Genomic DNA, 15,080 nt, shown 5'->3' with positions numbered 1-15,080 from the left:
CATTTGTACTGTTTATTTTTTTAGAAACAGATTTTTATATATAAATATATATATATATATATATATATATATATATTACTTCTCTCACACATAGGCCTACGACGGAGGATTAGTTATGTTAACATTTTTTATTTTTTTTTTAATTTACGAGATTAAAGTCGTAAATTTACAACTTTATTCTCGAAATTAAAAAAATATAATAATAATAAATTAACGTGGCCCTAATCCTCCGTCGTATAGGCCCGAAGAACAGGACCTGTGGACATGCACTAATGGAGAGATGTCAGAGTGGGGCTGCTACACACTGATACACAGGTTGGGGGTTAGGTGCCTTGCTCAGGGGCAGCTCTCCACCTAGGAAATATAGAAATAATTATTAATAATATTACATTTGATTTAAATTAACACTCTGCCCCGGCACAAAACAGCAAACAGGATCCAACACTCAAGTACTTGTAGTCCTCTACAATGTCCATACCACACCCTGTGGAGGAAAAACAGGGGTCATCTGCACCCTTTTCTTCCTCAGATCCACAACAAGTTCCTTGGTCTTTGTCACGGAAAGCAGGAGATGACTATTCACATGGGGCTTTTACAGTTTTTCACAATTGCTAAAACACTAAATCCCATGTTCTTAACCAAATGGTTGGTGTCCTAATCCCATTTATTGAGTGAATCACTCCTATGGCAAAACCTTAGTTTTATAGGATAGTACTCTATACCGACGTCCAGATGGGAGGAGCTGAAATAGGGTTAGTCATCTGTCATCTTTTAAAACAGAGCCGGATATCCTCTGTAACTGTCTGCTGTAGCCTGCAGGGATTTCGGGTTGAGCTGGGACTTTCCAATCAGCCTACAGGACCATTTCACAGTTTGGTCCAGTCGGCTGATTGGAGAGTCCTTTTTGGGAATTAAAAACCTCTATACAATTCCCCTCACAGAATAAAATGAGAGCTGATTTATTACAAGTTATAGCAGTGTCTGCATGGAGGTTGTGTGAATATATACTGAGTATGTGAATACTTTAAGATGCATTTGTGCAGATGTTATTATTTGAGGATTTGTTATTATTAAGAATATACAAATTATAATCTCAAAGAATACAAGATTTAAATGTATGGCCGCATACATGTTTACTTCCCTTTGTCTGACATCTTTGGAGAAATATTTATCAAACATTCATTGTCATGTATCAGGCTGCTGCTCTGAAACAAACAGTGAGGTGTGTACTTTCCCACGTCCCCTGAACGCAGCACAACAGTCCCTTTAAACAAAGGTACAGAAAGAGACACCAAATCAATCATCGTTTCAATATGTTGATGTTCCTAAATTAAACATTTGATCATCTCCTTCCTCTCTCTCTCTCTCTCTCTCTCTCTCTCTCTCTCTCTCCTTTCTCTTTGTTCTCTCTTTCTGCTCGTGTCCCTCTCTGGCAGACGTGCACGAGGAGCATAAACATCTGCACGTGGGTAAATCCATGACGCAATCACGCAGAGAACGTCAAGAACAAGACGGCTAAATGCTGTACGGCAGTCCCACTGGGACAAAAGACATCACAGTCAAAACAAACGAATACAGAAATGTTTGCTTCAAACTGTCTGGTTCAATCAAAAAGAGAAAAAGTGCATTTAATAAATAAATAAATAAATAAATATGTAAAAGTATACTCAGTCCTCTTTCTGTGTATTGAACAATCTTGTAGTTATTTTTTAATTATGTTTTGTATTTTGATGTCTGAGGTTAAATAGAACTTTTTAATACATATTTTCAAAGTAAAAGCATCACCTTTACATCTCTATAGGCACAGAAAATGTACATAAAGGTTCAGAAAATGTATCAAAACTGTAGAATCAGCATTTTGAAAAGCTCCACAGACTTTTTATTTACTCAAATGTGAGTGTTATACAACATCTGTGACATGTGAGGCCATAATCGGATATTAGACATTTAGACCTGAGCCTTTCCTCCGCAATAGGAGAAGAAACCATGCAGCCATAAGAGGTTAAAACGTGCACAATCAAATAGAAACACACCGGGGAAATGTTGGTGTTTAAATAATGGACTTGTTTTCTGCAGATCCCAGGAAGTCCCAAAAAGTGATTTTTATTTTCTTTGTACGCAGAATATAACTGTTCACACAAGTTAGATGATTACTTGTTTGAACAGCGTGCACACAAATGATCATCTTCCCTGTGTGCACATGTTCATATATTGTGCACACAAGATGATTATCTTTTTCTCATCTAAGTTGTGCCCACACAATATTTTTCTTTTTTCCTTTTTGGACTTCAGGGGCTCCGTAGTTTCCTGCCTTTGTTTCCAGAGCAAAGGGTCAGGGTATCTTTAGAAGTTGCTGAAAAGGTACATTTGTTGTGTAGGCGGGAGATTCCAGAGATAAAAACAGGAACAAGAATTCACAGTTCAAAGGGGGGGAGCGGTGTTAAAGTTGTGTTCTGGCTGCAGGTTTTAAAAGTGATTCTGCAGCGTTTTGTTCTCCCCATCAGGAGCAACAAACTGAAAGAAGCTGTTCCTATAGAGCACACACACACACACACACACACACACACACACACACACACACACACACACACACACACACACACACACACACACACACACACAAACAAAGATAAACTAGCAGCTTAAGGCACAAGAGAAAATCAATGTTTTAAAACTGCTCTTAAAAGAGATTGTAGTTGAAGTAGCTCAGTCTGTAGGGACCTGGGTTGGGGACCAGAGGGTTGTCGGTTTAAGTCTGGAAAATCGGTCTGATAGCTGCTGGAGGTGTCAGAGCATTGTCGAGGTGCCCTTGAGCAAGTCACCAAACCCGAAGCTGCTTGGGCGCTATTTCATGTGCAACCCCCCCTCACTCTGACATCTCTCCATTAAAGATAATGATAAAGATAAACTTTATTGATCCCCCATGGGGGAAAAATGTATAATTATTAGTTATTATCTTTATCATTATTATTATTAGTGCATGTCCAGAAGATCCAGTTTCAGCAAGTTTGTGTATCTCATCCTGTGTGTGTGTAGCATGTCTCATTAACAGAGTGTAAAAGTAATTCCCCCTCGTGGGAGTAATAAAGGAAATCTTCTTTCTGCAGACCTGAGGTCAGCAGGCAGTTTGCACCATGGTGACTAAACACGCCTTGGCCTGACTTTAGGTTAATTCAGCCCTGTACCTGCTGGTCTGAGGGATCTAGATCCGGCTGTAGTCAGCGTGCAGGTCAGAAACATATCCTGGCACCAAACCATTGAATGCTTTGAAGACCAGAAGTTATAAACTGAATTGGATTTCTGCTCTGGATGAAAACATTCATGGAGAATTAAGAGCTCGCCTCACGCTGCTGCGTTGTTTTTTGGACGTTTGGTTGAAAGGTTATTAGAAAATGGTTCAGTGGGTGAAGGTCACACATTAAATCTATTAATAAAAACTCCACCAGTGGGGTTTTTCCCATATCCTCATATCCCCCACAAGAGAATCCCTGCCAACAGTCGACTGAATAAACACAGGAAATCACAAGTCCCCTCGGGCCGTTGCTTCTAAAGGTTGGTGTTACATAACGGTGTCAGACTGCCGACACATTTAAAATGAAATCAACCAATCACTAAAGACCATGCCCTGATCATTTAACTGCATAAATATGAAGTGTATGTCCCTGATGACTGAGGGTAACTACAGCTCACCTGTTGCTATGGCAACATTCCACTGGGTGGCAGCAGAGGATCATTTATTATTATTTTTTAAGATTTGTTTTGGGGCTTTGATTGGAGAGACAGGAAAGTTGATAGAGGCGGAAATTAGGGACAGAGAGATTAGGGAATGACATGTGGAACAGGATTTGAACCCGGGCCGCCTGATTCCAGGACTACAGCCTCTGTACATGGGATGCACGCCTTAACCACTAGGCCACCAGCGCCCCATAGCTCTTTCAAATACAGGTAACAAAGTGCTTCACATCAAGTAAAAAAAAAAAAAAACTTTAAAAAATAAAATCAAATAAAATCCCAGAGTAAAAGCTTTTTTTGTAAGAGTGTCTATAGTAGAGAAATAAAACAAGGGTCTGACTCTGCAGGTCTGATCTCCTCTGACAGGACGTTAATAAGTCTGGGGTCTCTGACAGTAAAACCCTGTCCCCCTTCAGCCCGGACCTTGAAGGAGCCGGCAGAGCTCAACCAGAGGATCTCAGACTGAGTCCTGCTTCATAGGGGGGTACAAGCTCAGACGTATAGGAAGGGGTCGGCCCATGTCGTGCCTTAAAAGTGATTAAAATACTTTTTAAATCAATCCTAACATCGACAGGAAGTCCGTGAAGGGATGCTACAATCAGGGGGATTTGAGTACATGGATTGGTTCTCGTTAAAAGCCGGGTCTGGACTATTTGAAGGCAGTGGATTGATCTTTGACAGAGACAGGAGTTTTATGATTTTGACCAAATCTGGCACTTGAGTGAAGGAGATTAAATAATGATACCGATATGAAGCTTAGTCCCTTAATCACTTCTGACACATTTAACTAAACACTAGAGGAGCACTGATAGCCAAGCGGTTATGTTGTGTGCCCCATGTACGTGTGAGGCTGAAGTCCTCAATGAAGCAGTATTGCACACTTTGCTGCATGTCATGCCCCCTCTCTCCTCTAATCAAGTTAGAAAGAAAAAAAAAAAACTAGATATGATGCACAAATACTCAAAACACTACGGCTCCAAAAGATGTATGCATTTGCTATATAACATCGTATGTGGTGGGTTTTTTTTTTACGACTCAGTACCTTAATTAGTGACGTTTGTGCCACCAGAGCCCCCTGACTACTTTCTCTACAGGACAATAAAAAAATAAATAAATGCACCCAGTCGCTCATTTTGTTTAATTTCTTTATTGTTTCACATCATTGATTTTTTTTTTTTGTCAAGACAACAGCAGACAGATGTGGAGTGTTAAGGCTCGTGTGCATTCACAGCTGTTCTCTTAAAGTCACAGTAACACGCTAAATCAGACAGTTATTGTTATCAAGTCTGGAAAGCTAACATGAAGCATGAGCGAGGAATAAATGGTCCTAAAGAGAGAGAGGAAGAAAGTTCAGCATGTTGATCTTTATTTGGTATGTAAAAGTGGACGAGTGCGAGCAGACGCCGTCCCCCTCCCGAGGCTTCTCTCAAGGCTCATTGGCCTTTGTTGGCCTTATCGAAGAGAGCCTTCAGCTGCTCCTGGGAGGTGGCCTCCTTCTGCTGCATCAGGTCTGCGTGGCCTTTGGTGACACCCCAGCTGTCAGGCATGGACATGGAGGGGCAGAGAGGACGGCCGGAGGCGGGCTTCAGCTTCTCCCAGTAGTCACGACGAGCTCTACAGAGAAAAACAGTTAGATAAAATAAAATACAGACTTCTCCTTCAAAATAAAATACAGTCTTCTCCTAAAGCTGCTCCATTGTCCCTTCTGGGCCTCCGTACATGTGTGCTGGTGACTGTGTCTGCAGAGACTCTGTCCTCTGACTGGATTTTACTGCTCTGCTTTGTTCTGGTTGACTCGGGACATTTCTGGAGCAGAGCTGGTGTGTTTCCTCCAGCCAATGAGAGCGCAGCAGGTGAGTTTAGGAGTGGATACAGTTCAGTGATTGGACGAGATTCAAAGCGGTGAATATGACGGACGAGGACGTAGCAGCAAAGAAGAGAAAATATAATGAGAGTGAGGAGAAACACCAAGTGGATAAAGATCGTTCTGAGACGAGGGTGAACCTTGTGTTTGACGTGAAGTTGATCTACTTCCTGTTGGACAGGAAGGTGACAAACACTGGCGGTTAGCTTGTGCTAGCATGCGTTAGCTTACAGTGTAGGTACAAGTAGTAAATGGCCTGCAGGGGGCGGGGCTTCTGAGGGAGATGAGCCCATGAGGAGGAGGGGCCTAGTTTGAATGTTTGTGATCCTTTTTTTTTTCTTAACATTTCTAAATATTTGTGAGGAGTCATTCATATAGAAATGACAAAATATATTTGTGATTCCATCCTCGTGTATTCATGAATATTGAGACCCGTCAAACTCCATGAAGAACAGCTGCTTCATTATTTTGAAAATTTTAAGTAAAAAGAAAAAAAAAAAAGAGAAGAGAACTCTTTACCTGGCTCTGACCCAAGGCTTGGTGTGCATCTCCAGGCCGCTGCCCCAGTTGCCGTGCTTGTCGGATCCCGCAGGCAGGAAGCCCCTCTCGGGCGCCAGCTCCTCGGCCAGAGCGCGCACATGATAGGGTTCGAACCCACAGCAGCCTCCGATGTACCGAATGCCGGCGTCGTACGCGTCCCGGGCGTATTTCTGCATGTCCCACCTGGTCAGGATCCTCGGCTCCAGACCTGCAGAAAAGAACACTGATCAGCACACGCATTCAGGTTTTACAGTTTTCAGTTTTAATTGTGTGGACGTACTGAAGGGGAACTCGGGCAGGTCGATGAAGCCCTGGCAGTTGCAGTCAGGAGTGTGGTAAGCAAGCGGTTGGCACATGTAGTGAGCCTTCAGCCCGGCTTTCTCCACCCCCTCCTTCATCATCTTCACCGTCTTCACAGAGGTGTCGGGGTCGAAGTGGCAGTTCACGCCCACAATCTGAGCTCCTGGAAAGAGGGAACACAAAAAACTTGAGGCAACATGAACAAGAGGTGAAACTCATTTTTTAAACACATTTCTCTAAAAGAAAAAGATCACTGATTTAGCAGAACCCACAAGAACTACAAATATTCATCCATGCTTAAGATTCAAAAAGTGCTGAAGGCATCACTAGCAAACTGTTGGACACCGTTGGGAAAAAGAAGAAAACTTCAATCCACATCCACTCAGAACCAGAAGTCATAATTTAGTGGTTAGTGTGGAGACGGGTTGACGACTACATTCAAGTTTTTAAGTCTCGTCCAGATCTTACAATTTTTTGGGCAATAAAAACTCTCATTACGTTGTGTGTTTCTTATTTAACAAACTAAAGTAAGCAGTATATTTTGATGTCTGTGACAGTCTATTCCTTCCACTGGAGGGCACCAAAGACACATTTTGTCATCCTGCATAAAGGGGGTGATGCTAGATCCAAATTAAAAATCTCAATAAATCAAGTAGATCATTTAGATCTAACCTGAAGAGATTGTCATTAAAGGAGCAGTATGTAACTTTGACACTTAGTGTTTAAAATGGGTACTGCAGTCTAAAGTCTAAACATCATAGAGAGCTGTCTCCCCTCCTCTCTAGAGTGGATGCTCACTCAGGTCACCATGTGGTGGACTCTGAAGCTTCAGTGTTTATCCAGCTCTGCATGGGTCTGTAAACCTTTCTGTGTTCTAACCTCTCTCCATTTTTCAAAAGCATCTCCAATATTGATCCTAGTTTGAGCACGTTTCTGCTCGTGGAGCTTATTAGAAACATGCAGAGGCTTTTTAGGTCGGGTACAATCAGTTGTAAATATTTCTTGCATCTTCCCATTACTGGTCAGCTGTTGAAAATCTTCTGTGCTGCTGACTTTTAGCCAGATGTAGCTCATCAACTAGAATCTGAGAGGAAGTATAACAGATGATTGCTGTGCCTGTATTCCTGCCAAATGTTGGAAATGATTAAACTCGTTCTTTTTATTTACAGTCAGACATTTGATGCCCCGAGACGGAGAGGTCAGAATAATGTTTAACCTGATGTCATGAACACCACAGGATGTTAGTCTGAGGCTTTAACCCTCTGTCTGTCCTGCAGTGTACTCAAGCTGTTCATCACCTGAACCACACACACACTCACCAGCTTTGACAAGTCTGGCAGCACAGTCTCCAGGGCTGACCCCGTTCAGGTCTCCTTCAGGTCCGATGCACAGTGTTGCAGCCACGGGCTTCCCGGTGGTCTTCAGGACCTGGACCGCCCACTCTGCCTCCTCCACGTGCTCAAAGTACTGAAGACACAAACAAACATGTTAAAGTGAAGAAAAATAATCCAACTCCTCTTCATCTAGATTCTTATTGTTGGGTTCTTCTGCCGTCTCATGAACACTCATGCCATCTCCAAACTCTGTTTTTCCTCCTCAGCGTGTCAAAACAGTCTCCCTTTGCATCAAAATAAATTAGCATAAAGTGATTTGTGCGCTCCAGAACTTTCTCTGGATCCTGTCTGAGAAAACGAGTCTACTGAATTATATTTAAGTCCTTCTCTTTGAGCACAGACCTCCATTCGTGCAAGAGTTTGCTTCTACTTAGTCGAATCCTCGTTTAGAAAAAGGGCATCATTTTTATTACTACCTGGGGCGCCAGGTATCAAATCTGCAGAGGCTGGGGTCCTCAGGGTGGGCAGCCAGCCTTTTGTATCTTCAGTTTGATTTCTATACATTTTTCATAATAACCTTTAAATGGACTGCCTCAATGCTTTAATGTGAAATAAGAAATCCCTTCAAAAAAGTTTGGAAACATCATTTCAGTTACTTATGTCACCCCCTTATTACTAATTGGTGTTGTATTTTATATCGTTGGAAAGCCTGATTAGTCACCTTTACAACAAGGTATAACTTGTAAGGATCGTGCAACACAGCTAAACATGAGGGTAGCACTCTTAACAAAAAAAAGAAAAGAAAAAAAGTGCCAAAATCCCCTGCAGTGTTCTTCTGATCAAAACAATGTCTCCAAACTTTGAGGAGTTTAGATAATTTTGCCTTGCTGATGGTGCTCGTTCTGCTGCCCCTAAGTGGGGAAAAAGAAAGAAAAAAAGCATTTCAGCTTTCAAACGATTCCAGGTGCTGTCAAATTAGTCGGACTCAACCGCTCGTTAAGCTTCTGAACACAGGAGTTTCATGTTCTCTCTACAAACTCCACGAGGTGTCTTCACTCTGAACATGTTCCGAGTTTGAGCCAATCAGGAGACTACGACGTGTGAACTTCATGACACAATATAACAAGTGCCTGTTTCAACAACCACATCAAATTGATTTACAGCTTGTAAACATTTTAAAACAGAACTATATTCCCCCGTTGGATTTTAAACATGCTGCAAAAGGACCAGTGTTCTCCAAGTCATATGGAGTATTTCACTTTAACGTTTAAAGTGGCTCTTTAGCCCAAAATGAAAACAAATTCTGCTCAGACATTTTCAACACCATCTCATGCATGAAAAGGAAAGTTGATCCAGACTGTCACTGCAACTTTTGGAGTTGTTCTTAGAGATATATCTAAACATCAAATCAGATTGCATTCTCAACATTGTTAGCCTGCAGCCTTGTTCTACTCCTACATTTCACTCATGCTGGATTCAAGAGGTTATGTCAGATCTTAAACTGAAAAACACAAGTCAGATGCACTGGCCAGGGCTCATTGAAGAGATTTATAAAAATAAAAAATAAAAACCTTGCTAGACTATCATGATGCCCAGACTTTAGATCAGTAGCCCTCCTGCCCTTTCTTGCTGATTGCTGCAATCACAGAGAGGTATTGCATATGCAGAGAATCGTATGTCAGAAATGCATACCATTACATTCAAGTGCAGCATACGCACAGCAAAGCTCTTCTGGGACTTCAGGACTTTTGATTTCAACCAGTTAGGCTCATGCTTTGGATTTACCATGACCTGAGAACCTTTAAGTGAATCTGAATGACACATTTTGTCTTTGTGTGTTACAATTTAAGGTGCAGTTCTTTTATTGGTCACATTACAGGGAATCTGCACTGTTTTGGGGGCTTTACCTGAGCAAATCTTAAAAACAGGACCGCTCAGATGTTTCCCCACATGAGAAACTGAGCAGCAGCTTTGAAATAAGAGGAACAATTATGTTTTTTTATAAGTACCTCTGCAATCAGGAAGTCCACATTTTTCTTGACGAAGACATCCAGCTGCTTCTTGAAGGTGGCCTTGACGTCGTCCTGGCTCTTGCAGCTGAGGTATGAGGGGGTCTGAGAGACTCCGCCGGCCACCAGAGCATCACCCTCATCGGCCACCTCTCTGGCCAGGTCACAGGCCGCTTCGTTTATCTGCTGACCCTGCATGGGGGGAAAAAAGACGAAACAGAGAAACTCATCAGTGTGAATAAAGAGGGTTCAAGCCTCCACACTTCTCCCCTGCAGAAAGCTGGATTCATGCCATCTCTGGTGCCAAGATGCCATCTCTATAACATGAGGCCTGAGAGCAGCTGCAGTTACACACTTTAACACACACACACAGCTTAACTCTACTCACAGTGAAGGTCTGAGTGTGGCCTCTGTTCTCCAGTTTATCATCGCTAGCGTAGAAAGTGAATGTCTGCATGACATTGGAGCCAGCTCTCAGGAACTCTCTGTGCAGCTGCCGCACTGAAACAACACGGTTCAGATTTTATCTTTTTTAAATTAGTACTCCCGACTGGATCGACAGGTTTGAGCACCGCATGGCTGGAAACAAAGTATGGAGAAAGTACCTGCTTCAGGGTGCTCGGCTGCAGCCTCAGGTGTCCACGGTCCTGCCTTCACGTAGCCTCTCTTTTCAAGGGCGAAGACAAAGCCTCCGTCCCCGATGACGACTTCTCCTGCATCCAGACGCTCCAGAATACCCTAAACGACATTTAAAGGTGCGCGGAAGTTTGAAACATTTAACTTTAAGCCATTGAGAGTGCGCAAAACTACTTCCTACCAGAGATCATGGTGCTGTGCCTGCAAAACTTGAAACCATGCATTAAAGTTTAAACCTGACAATTCAGGCAGCTGTAACGTGATTGTTCGCGTAATTCACCTTCTTTGCTCCAGCTGGTGCCATGATGATGATGATGATGATGATGATGATTGTTGCAGCAGTGACCGGTCCTCTCCTCTCAGCTGCAGCGTCTCTCTGAGTCTGGAAAGGGCTTTCTGCAGGCATCCATGCTTCATTTATAATCCGGGAGAGGGGTGCGGTGCTTCTGATGTCACTCCAAGAACCGCCTGCCCACTAAAGCAGGCCATCTTTTCTTTTTTCTTTTTTATCACTCCCCCCCTTTGGCAAGTTTGCAAAAAAGAAAACTTATTGTTCCTGCAAAACCCGCTCCAGCAGCACCTCTGATACTGTTAGTCGTGACATTTTGAGTAAGTCTGTGAGAGGATTCAGAGTTTTAGAGAGTAAGAACAGGATCATTATCAGGATCAGGATCAGAATCAGAATCTGGGTTTATTACCAAGTACATTTACACATAAAGGAATTTGACTTGGTGTATTGGTGCTAAACAATTAACAAGGAAATAAAGCAGAACTAACAACAACTTAAATAATACAGAATAAGAAGATATTACAATATATAAAATAGAATTTAAAAATGTCAAATATAAAAAATAAAAAACACAATGTTGGAGCCATGGATGGATATAATTGTGTTTGTAGTATTTATTGAAGGTTAAGGTAGTTTGTTATATATTGGTGTTTTGGGTTATTGATTATTATATCATTTATTAGGATTGTGTTGAGTGAGGGGATGTCGGGTCACATGGGTATGGGCGGAGATGTGTTGATTTAACTCACCTGTTCACCTTTTGTTCTCAGTGGAAGAGAGGGGGTGAGCTGGGTTGCTGTGTTTTTTGTTGACCGCTATTGTTTCTGGCTCACTGTGATTATGAGTTAATGCACGTTATTATAAGTTAAGTTGATTATCTTTTTTATGTTAATAAAAAAGTCAAACTTATTTTTACGTATCACAGTATTCTTTTGAAAGCGCGTCAGATATATATTAGGCCCAACCTCAGCCTCTCGGCGGCTTCATCTTCAGGAAAGCTGCTATACACAAGTTAGAGAGTTTTGAGAGTTTGACTTAAGCAGCCTTTAAAAAAAAACATGCATGCTGCAGAAGTTTGAATGAGTTTGAAGAGATTTTATGTGAGTTCTTTGGACACCTAAAACCTTCTCATGCTTGATGATGCAGATTTTTATTTTTATTGTTTTTAAAGATATTTTTTGGGCCTTTTAGGCCTTAATTGGAAAGTAGATTCAAGATTCAAGATTCAAAAAACTTTATTGTCTATCACATTGTGACAGAAAATGACCTTTTGTTGAGGCTCAGTAACATGAAAACATACAAACATTCACACTAACACTCACATCAGGTCATAAATAGCTAAAAGTGCCCTAAACAGGTAAAAACACACGCACAGCATTTAAAAAACATTGCTTATCTAGCCTTGTTTAAAATGCGTATTGCAGTGGGAATAAAAGAGTTTCTGTAAGAGTGGTACTCTGAAACGACTGCCTGAGGGGGAGCAGCTGAGAGGAGTGAAGGGGGTGTGGAGGGTCCTGAGTGATGCAGACTGCTTTCTTTGTAAAGTTCTGATAGTTGGATCTGGGTGGAGCCGGTGATTTTTGTTGCATGTTTAATGATACCAGTTAGTTTTTTCTTGCATTTTTCGGTAAGAACGTCGTACCAGGATGTAATGTTAAATGTGAGGACTGATTCAGTGAGTGACCGGTATACTGTTGTTAAAATGTCCTGTTTGACGTTAAAACTTTACAGCTGAAGAGAGAGAGAGGAAATGTTGGGAGGAGAGATTGGGACATGCAGCAAAGGGCGGAGGATGGATTTGAACCCTTGGCCGCTGCCATGAGGTCTATTGCCTCTACACATGGGGCAGACAACATATCCTCTAGGCTTCTGGCACCCCGCTTGGTGATGCAGGCGTGGACAAATTAGAAACTAGCAGCCATATTTAGCTTGAAATGACTTTACATCCAGCAATTCACATAATAACAGAATCACTGTCTCAACATTGTGCATTACATTTCATTTGTTTATTTAACAGGGACACATGCAATGAGCATTGCTTCATATGTTAAATATAAAGTAGATGCAACACAACCTCTGGTGCTGAAAAACGAAGCCGTGCAAATTCCTGCAGTTCTTCGAGTGTCCACTAGAGGCTGGCTGCAGGAGCCCCAGAAGTCACATACACACCCATTCAAAAAAGCCTGTTTTTACAGCAGAGATGAACATGTTTACAGCCTGGTTCAAAAAGTCTAATATGTGTATCTCTGTCTACCCCCCAATGATGAGAAAAGTCCATCCTCTCCGTCTTCTGCCTGCTCCACTTTTCAGAAAATGTGTGCTCAAACAGGCCATTTGGAGATTTTCCCTTCATGACATCACAAAGGGCAGTAGCCCCTCCCCCAGGTGGGTGACACTCCCCCAGCTAGGTGTTTGTTCTGCCCTCTGAGTCTGCCTTCTCACCGTAAACAATAGGACATGGAGTGAGAAAGCACCGAGTACACCCAAGCCCTTCCAGAGAGGGGGCGTGGTCAGACACAGCTCATTTACATATTTAAAGGTACAGACACAGAAACAGCCTGTTCTGAGCAGGGCTGAAATAGAGGGGTTTATAGACATGATCAAATACAGGATCAGAGTGGATTTAGAACAAGAAACTTCACACACAAGTTTTGAGGAGCTCTGACACTTATTTAAACTGAAGAAGAGGAGGAGGATATGTGACCTTTAAGGAGGGAAACAATAATAAAAAATAATAATCAACAGAGGTAAAACGTACATTATGGCTCCTAAAGTTTAATTAAAAACCCAACAGCTGATGTGACAAATGACCTCAGTTGATCGAACAGCTTCTCTATTTAAATAAATTGTCAAAAAGCCCCCAACATAATCATAAAAGGATGTAAACGTGGCCGCTGAGGGAATAACTAAACCTTAGCGTGGGGAAACACATCATTATCTCACCTTTACTTTGACCCTCACAACTTCCCCTTCATAACCTGGACATGTCAGTGACCTCTGCAGGCGTTGTCATTCCTCTCATGTCCACCAGAGTTTCCCATTTATTCACCTCACCTTGAACGTTTCCTCCCAGCACACCTGTCCTTTGATTACTCCCCTGTCAGACCTGCATGGTTTATATCTGAACTCTGAGGAGAATCAGATCTTTATTTTTTTAGGTTATTTACCTGAGTAGAAAAAAATGTCTGCACACCTGGATGTGTGACAGTCAGGTGCGTTTCCCAAGCAGTTGCATGCCTTGCCTATTGGCAGGCAGCACCTCTGGGTCTTGTCTTGGTCCCGGTTACTGTGGTCTTGACAACAACACTACCTGATACCTGGAAGAGTTTTCTTTTTGGAAATGTACACAAAGAGTCCAGTTTGTTGCAGCCTCACCAGAGAGAGTGGAAACTGAAATACTCCACATTTCTGTTGTGTAACTTTAAACACTTATACTAACTATTACTTGCTCTAATTCTCTAATTCTGAGTATTGTCCAAACAACTGTTTACATCAAGGCAGACATAAGATGGATCAATAGAGATCGCTCTTTTTCTTCCAATAAAACATGTTTTTTGGACTCGTATATCTCCTTGTTGTTGTTGCCCACACAAAGCTCACTAACCCAGCATGCATGTGTTTCAGTGTTTGTATAAACCGGCTGTGAAGATAAACATCCAGTTCAAACCTGCCGCAGCTGTTCCTGGTAGCTCAGAGTCTGTTTTGCAATAAATGGCTCAAGGACCACTCAGAGATAAACGTTTTGCACAGACTGGATCTATCAGAGGCTTTTTTTGTACACATGTTATGTGATCCAGTCTGAAAAACTAGGCAGATGTGCAGCTGTCGTATTACTAACATGCACTGCTATGAGCTCTTTAATAAAATACTGTTAATGCATGTCACATAAATAAACAGAATATTATAGTTTTGCAGGTGTTTAGACATGTTACTGGTGGTGTCAACAGTCCAAACTCAAATATTTAATGCTATTTGGTTCAGAGATCCCGTGCAGGAGTTTGGTGCTCATGGCTTCACTTCACAGGCAGCTTTTTTCTTACCACTGTAACTTTTGCTGCTTTGCTAAAGTGCTCATGATGGATAGGCCGGATCTTTGTATCATAACAATGAGTAAGGTCTTTTACCTGCTTTTTGTAACATAACAATGAGTAAGGTCTTTTACCTGCTTTATGTAACATAACAATGAGTAAGGTCTTTTACCTGCTTTTTGTAACATAACAACGAGTAAGGCCTTTTACCTGCTTTTTGTAACATAACAATGAGTAAGGTCTTTTACCTGCTTTATGTAACATAACAATGAGTAAGGTCTTTTACCTGCTTTTTGTAACATAACAACGAGTAAGGCCTTTTACCTGCTCTTTATAAAGTGTCTCGAG

At 41.8% G+C, this 15,080-nt stretch overlaps 1 protein-coding gene across 1 annotated transcript; it reads right to left on the bottom strand.

Annotated features, from left to right (window-relative positions):
* Positions 1 to 4,863: 4,863 nt before the first annotated feature.
* On the bottom strand, positions 4,864 to 10,853 carry bhmt (betaine-homocysteine methyltransferase). Its single transcript, XM_020656300.3, has 8 exons — positions 10,696 to 10,853; positions 10,385 to 10,517; positions 10,168 to 10,280; positions 9,780 to 9,971; positions 7,756 to 7,903; positions 6,417 to 6,599; positions 6,116 to 6,344; positions 4,864 to 5,346 (listed from the first exon to the last, which is right to left on the bottom strand). The coding sequence occupies exons 1-8, from the start codon at positions 10,819 to 10,821 to the stop codon at positions 5,166 to 5,168; spliced, it is 1,305 nt and encodes a 434-aa protein (XP_020511956.2). The 5' UTR covers positions 10,822 to 10,853; the 3' UTR covers positions 4,864 to 5,165.
* Positions 10,854 to 15,080: the final 4,227 nt, after the last annotated feature.

The sequence above is a fragment of the Labrus bergylta genome, chromosome 17, assembly GCF_963930695.1.
Source record: "Labrus bergylta chromosome 17, fLabBer1.1, whole genome shotgun sequence".
NCBI classification, from domain to species: Eukaryota; Metazoa; Chordata; class Actinopteri; order Labriformes; family Labridae; genus Labrus; species Labrus bergylta.
This window is presented reverse-complemented; position numbering and strand designations above follow the sequence as displayed.

Bases quoted from the DNA above. Each gene is read 5' to 3' on its own strand.
- bhmt (XM_020656300.3), bottom strand. From the start codon at position 10,821: ATGCCTGCAGAAAGCCCTTTCCAGACTCAGAGAGACGCTGCAGCTGAG. The intron at 7,904-9,779 runs GTACTTATAAAA...TTGTGTCTTCAG, and splicing joins TGGACTTCCTGATTGCAGAG to TACTTTGAGCACGTGGAGGA. The intron at 5,347-6,115 runs GTAAAGAGTTCT...TTTTCTCTGTAG, and splicing joins AAGCCTTGGGTCAGAGCCAG to AGCTCGTCGTGACTACTGGG.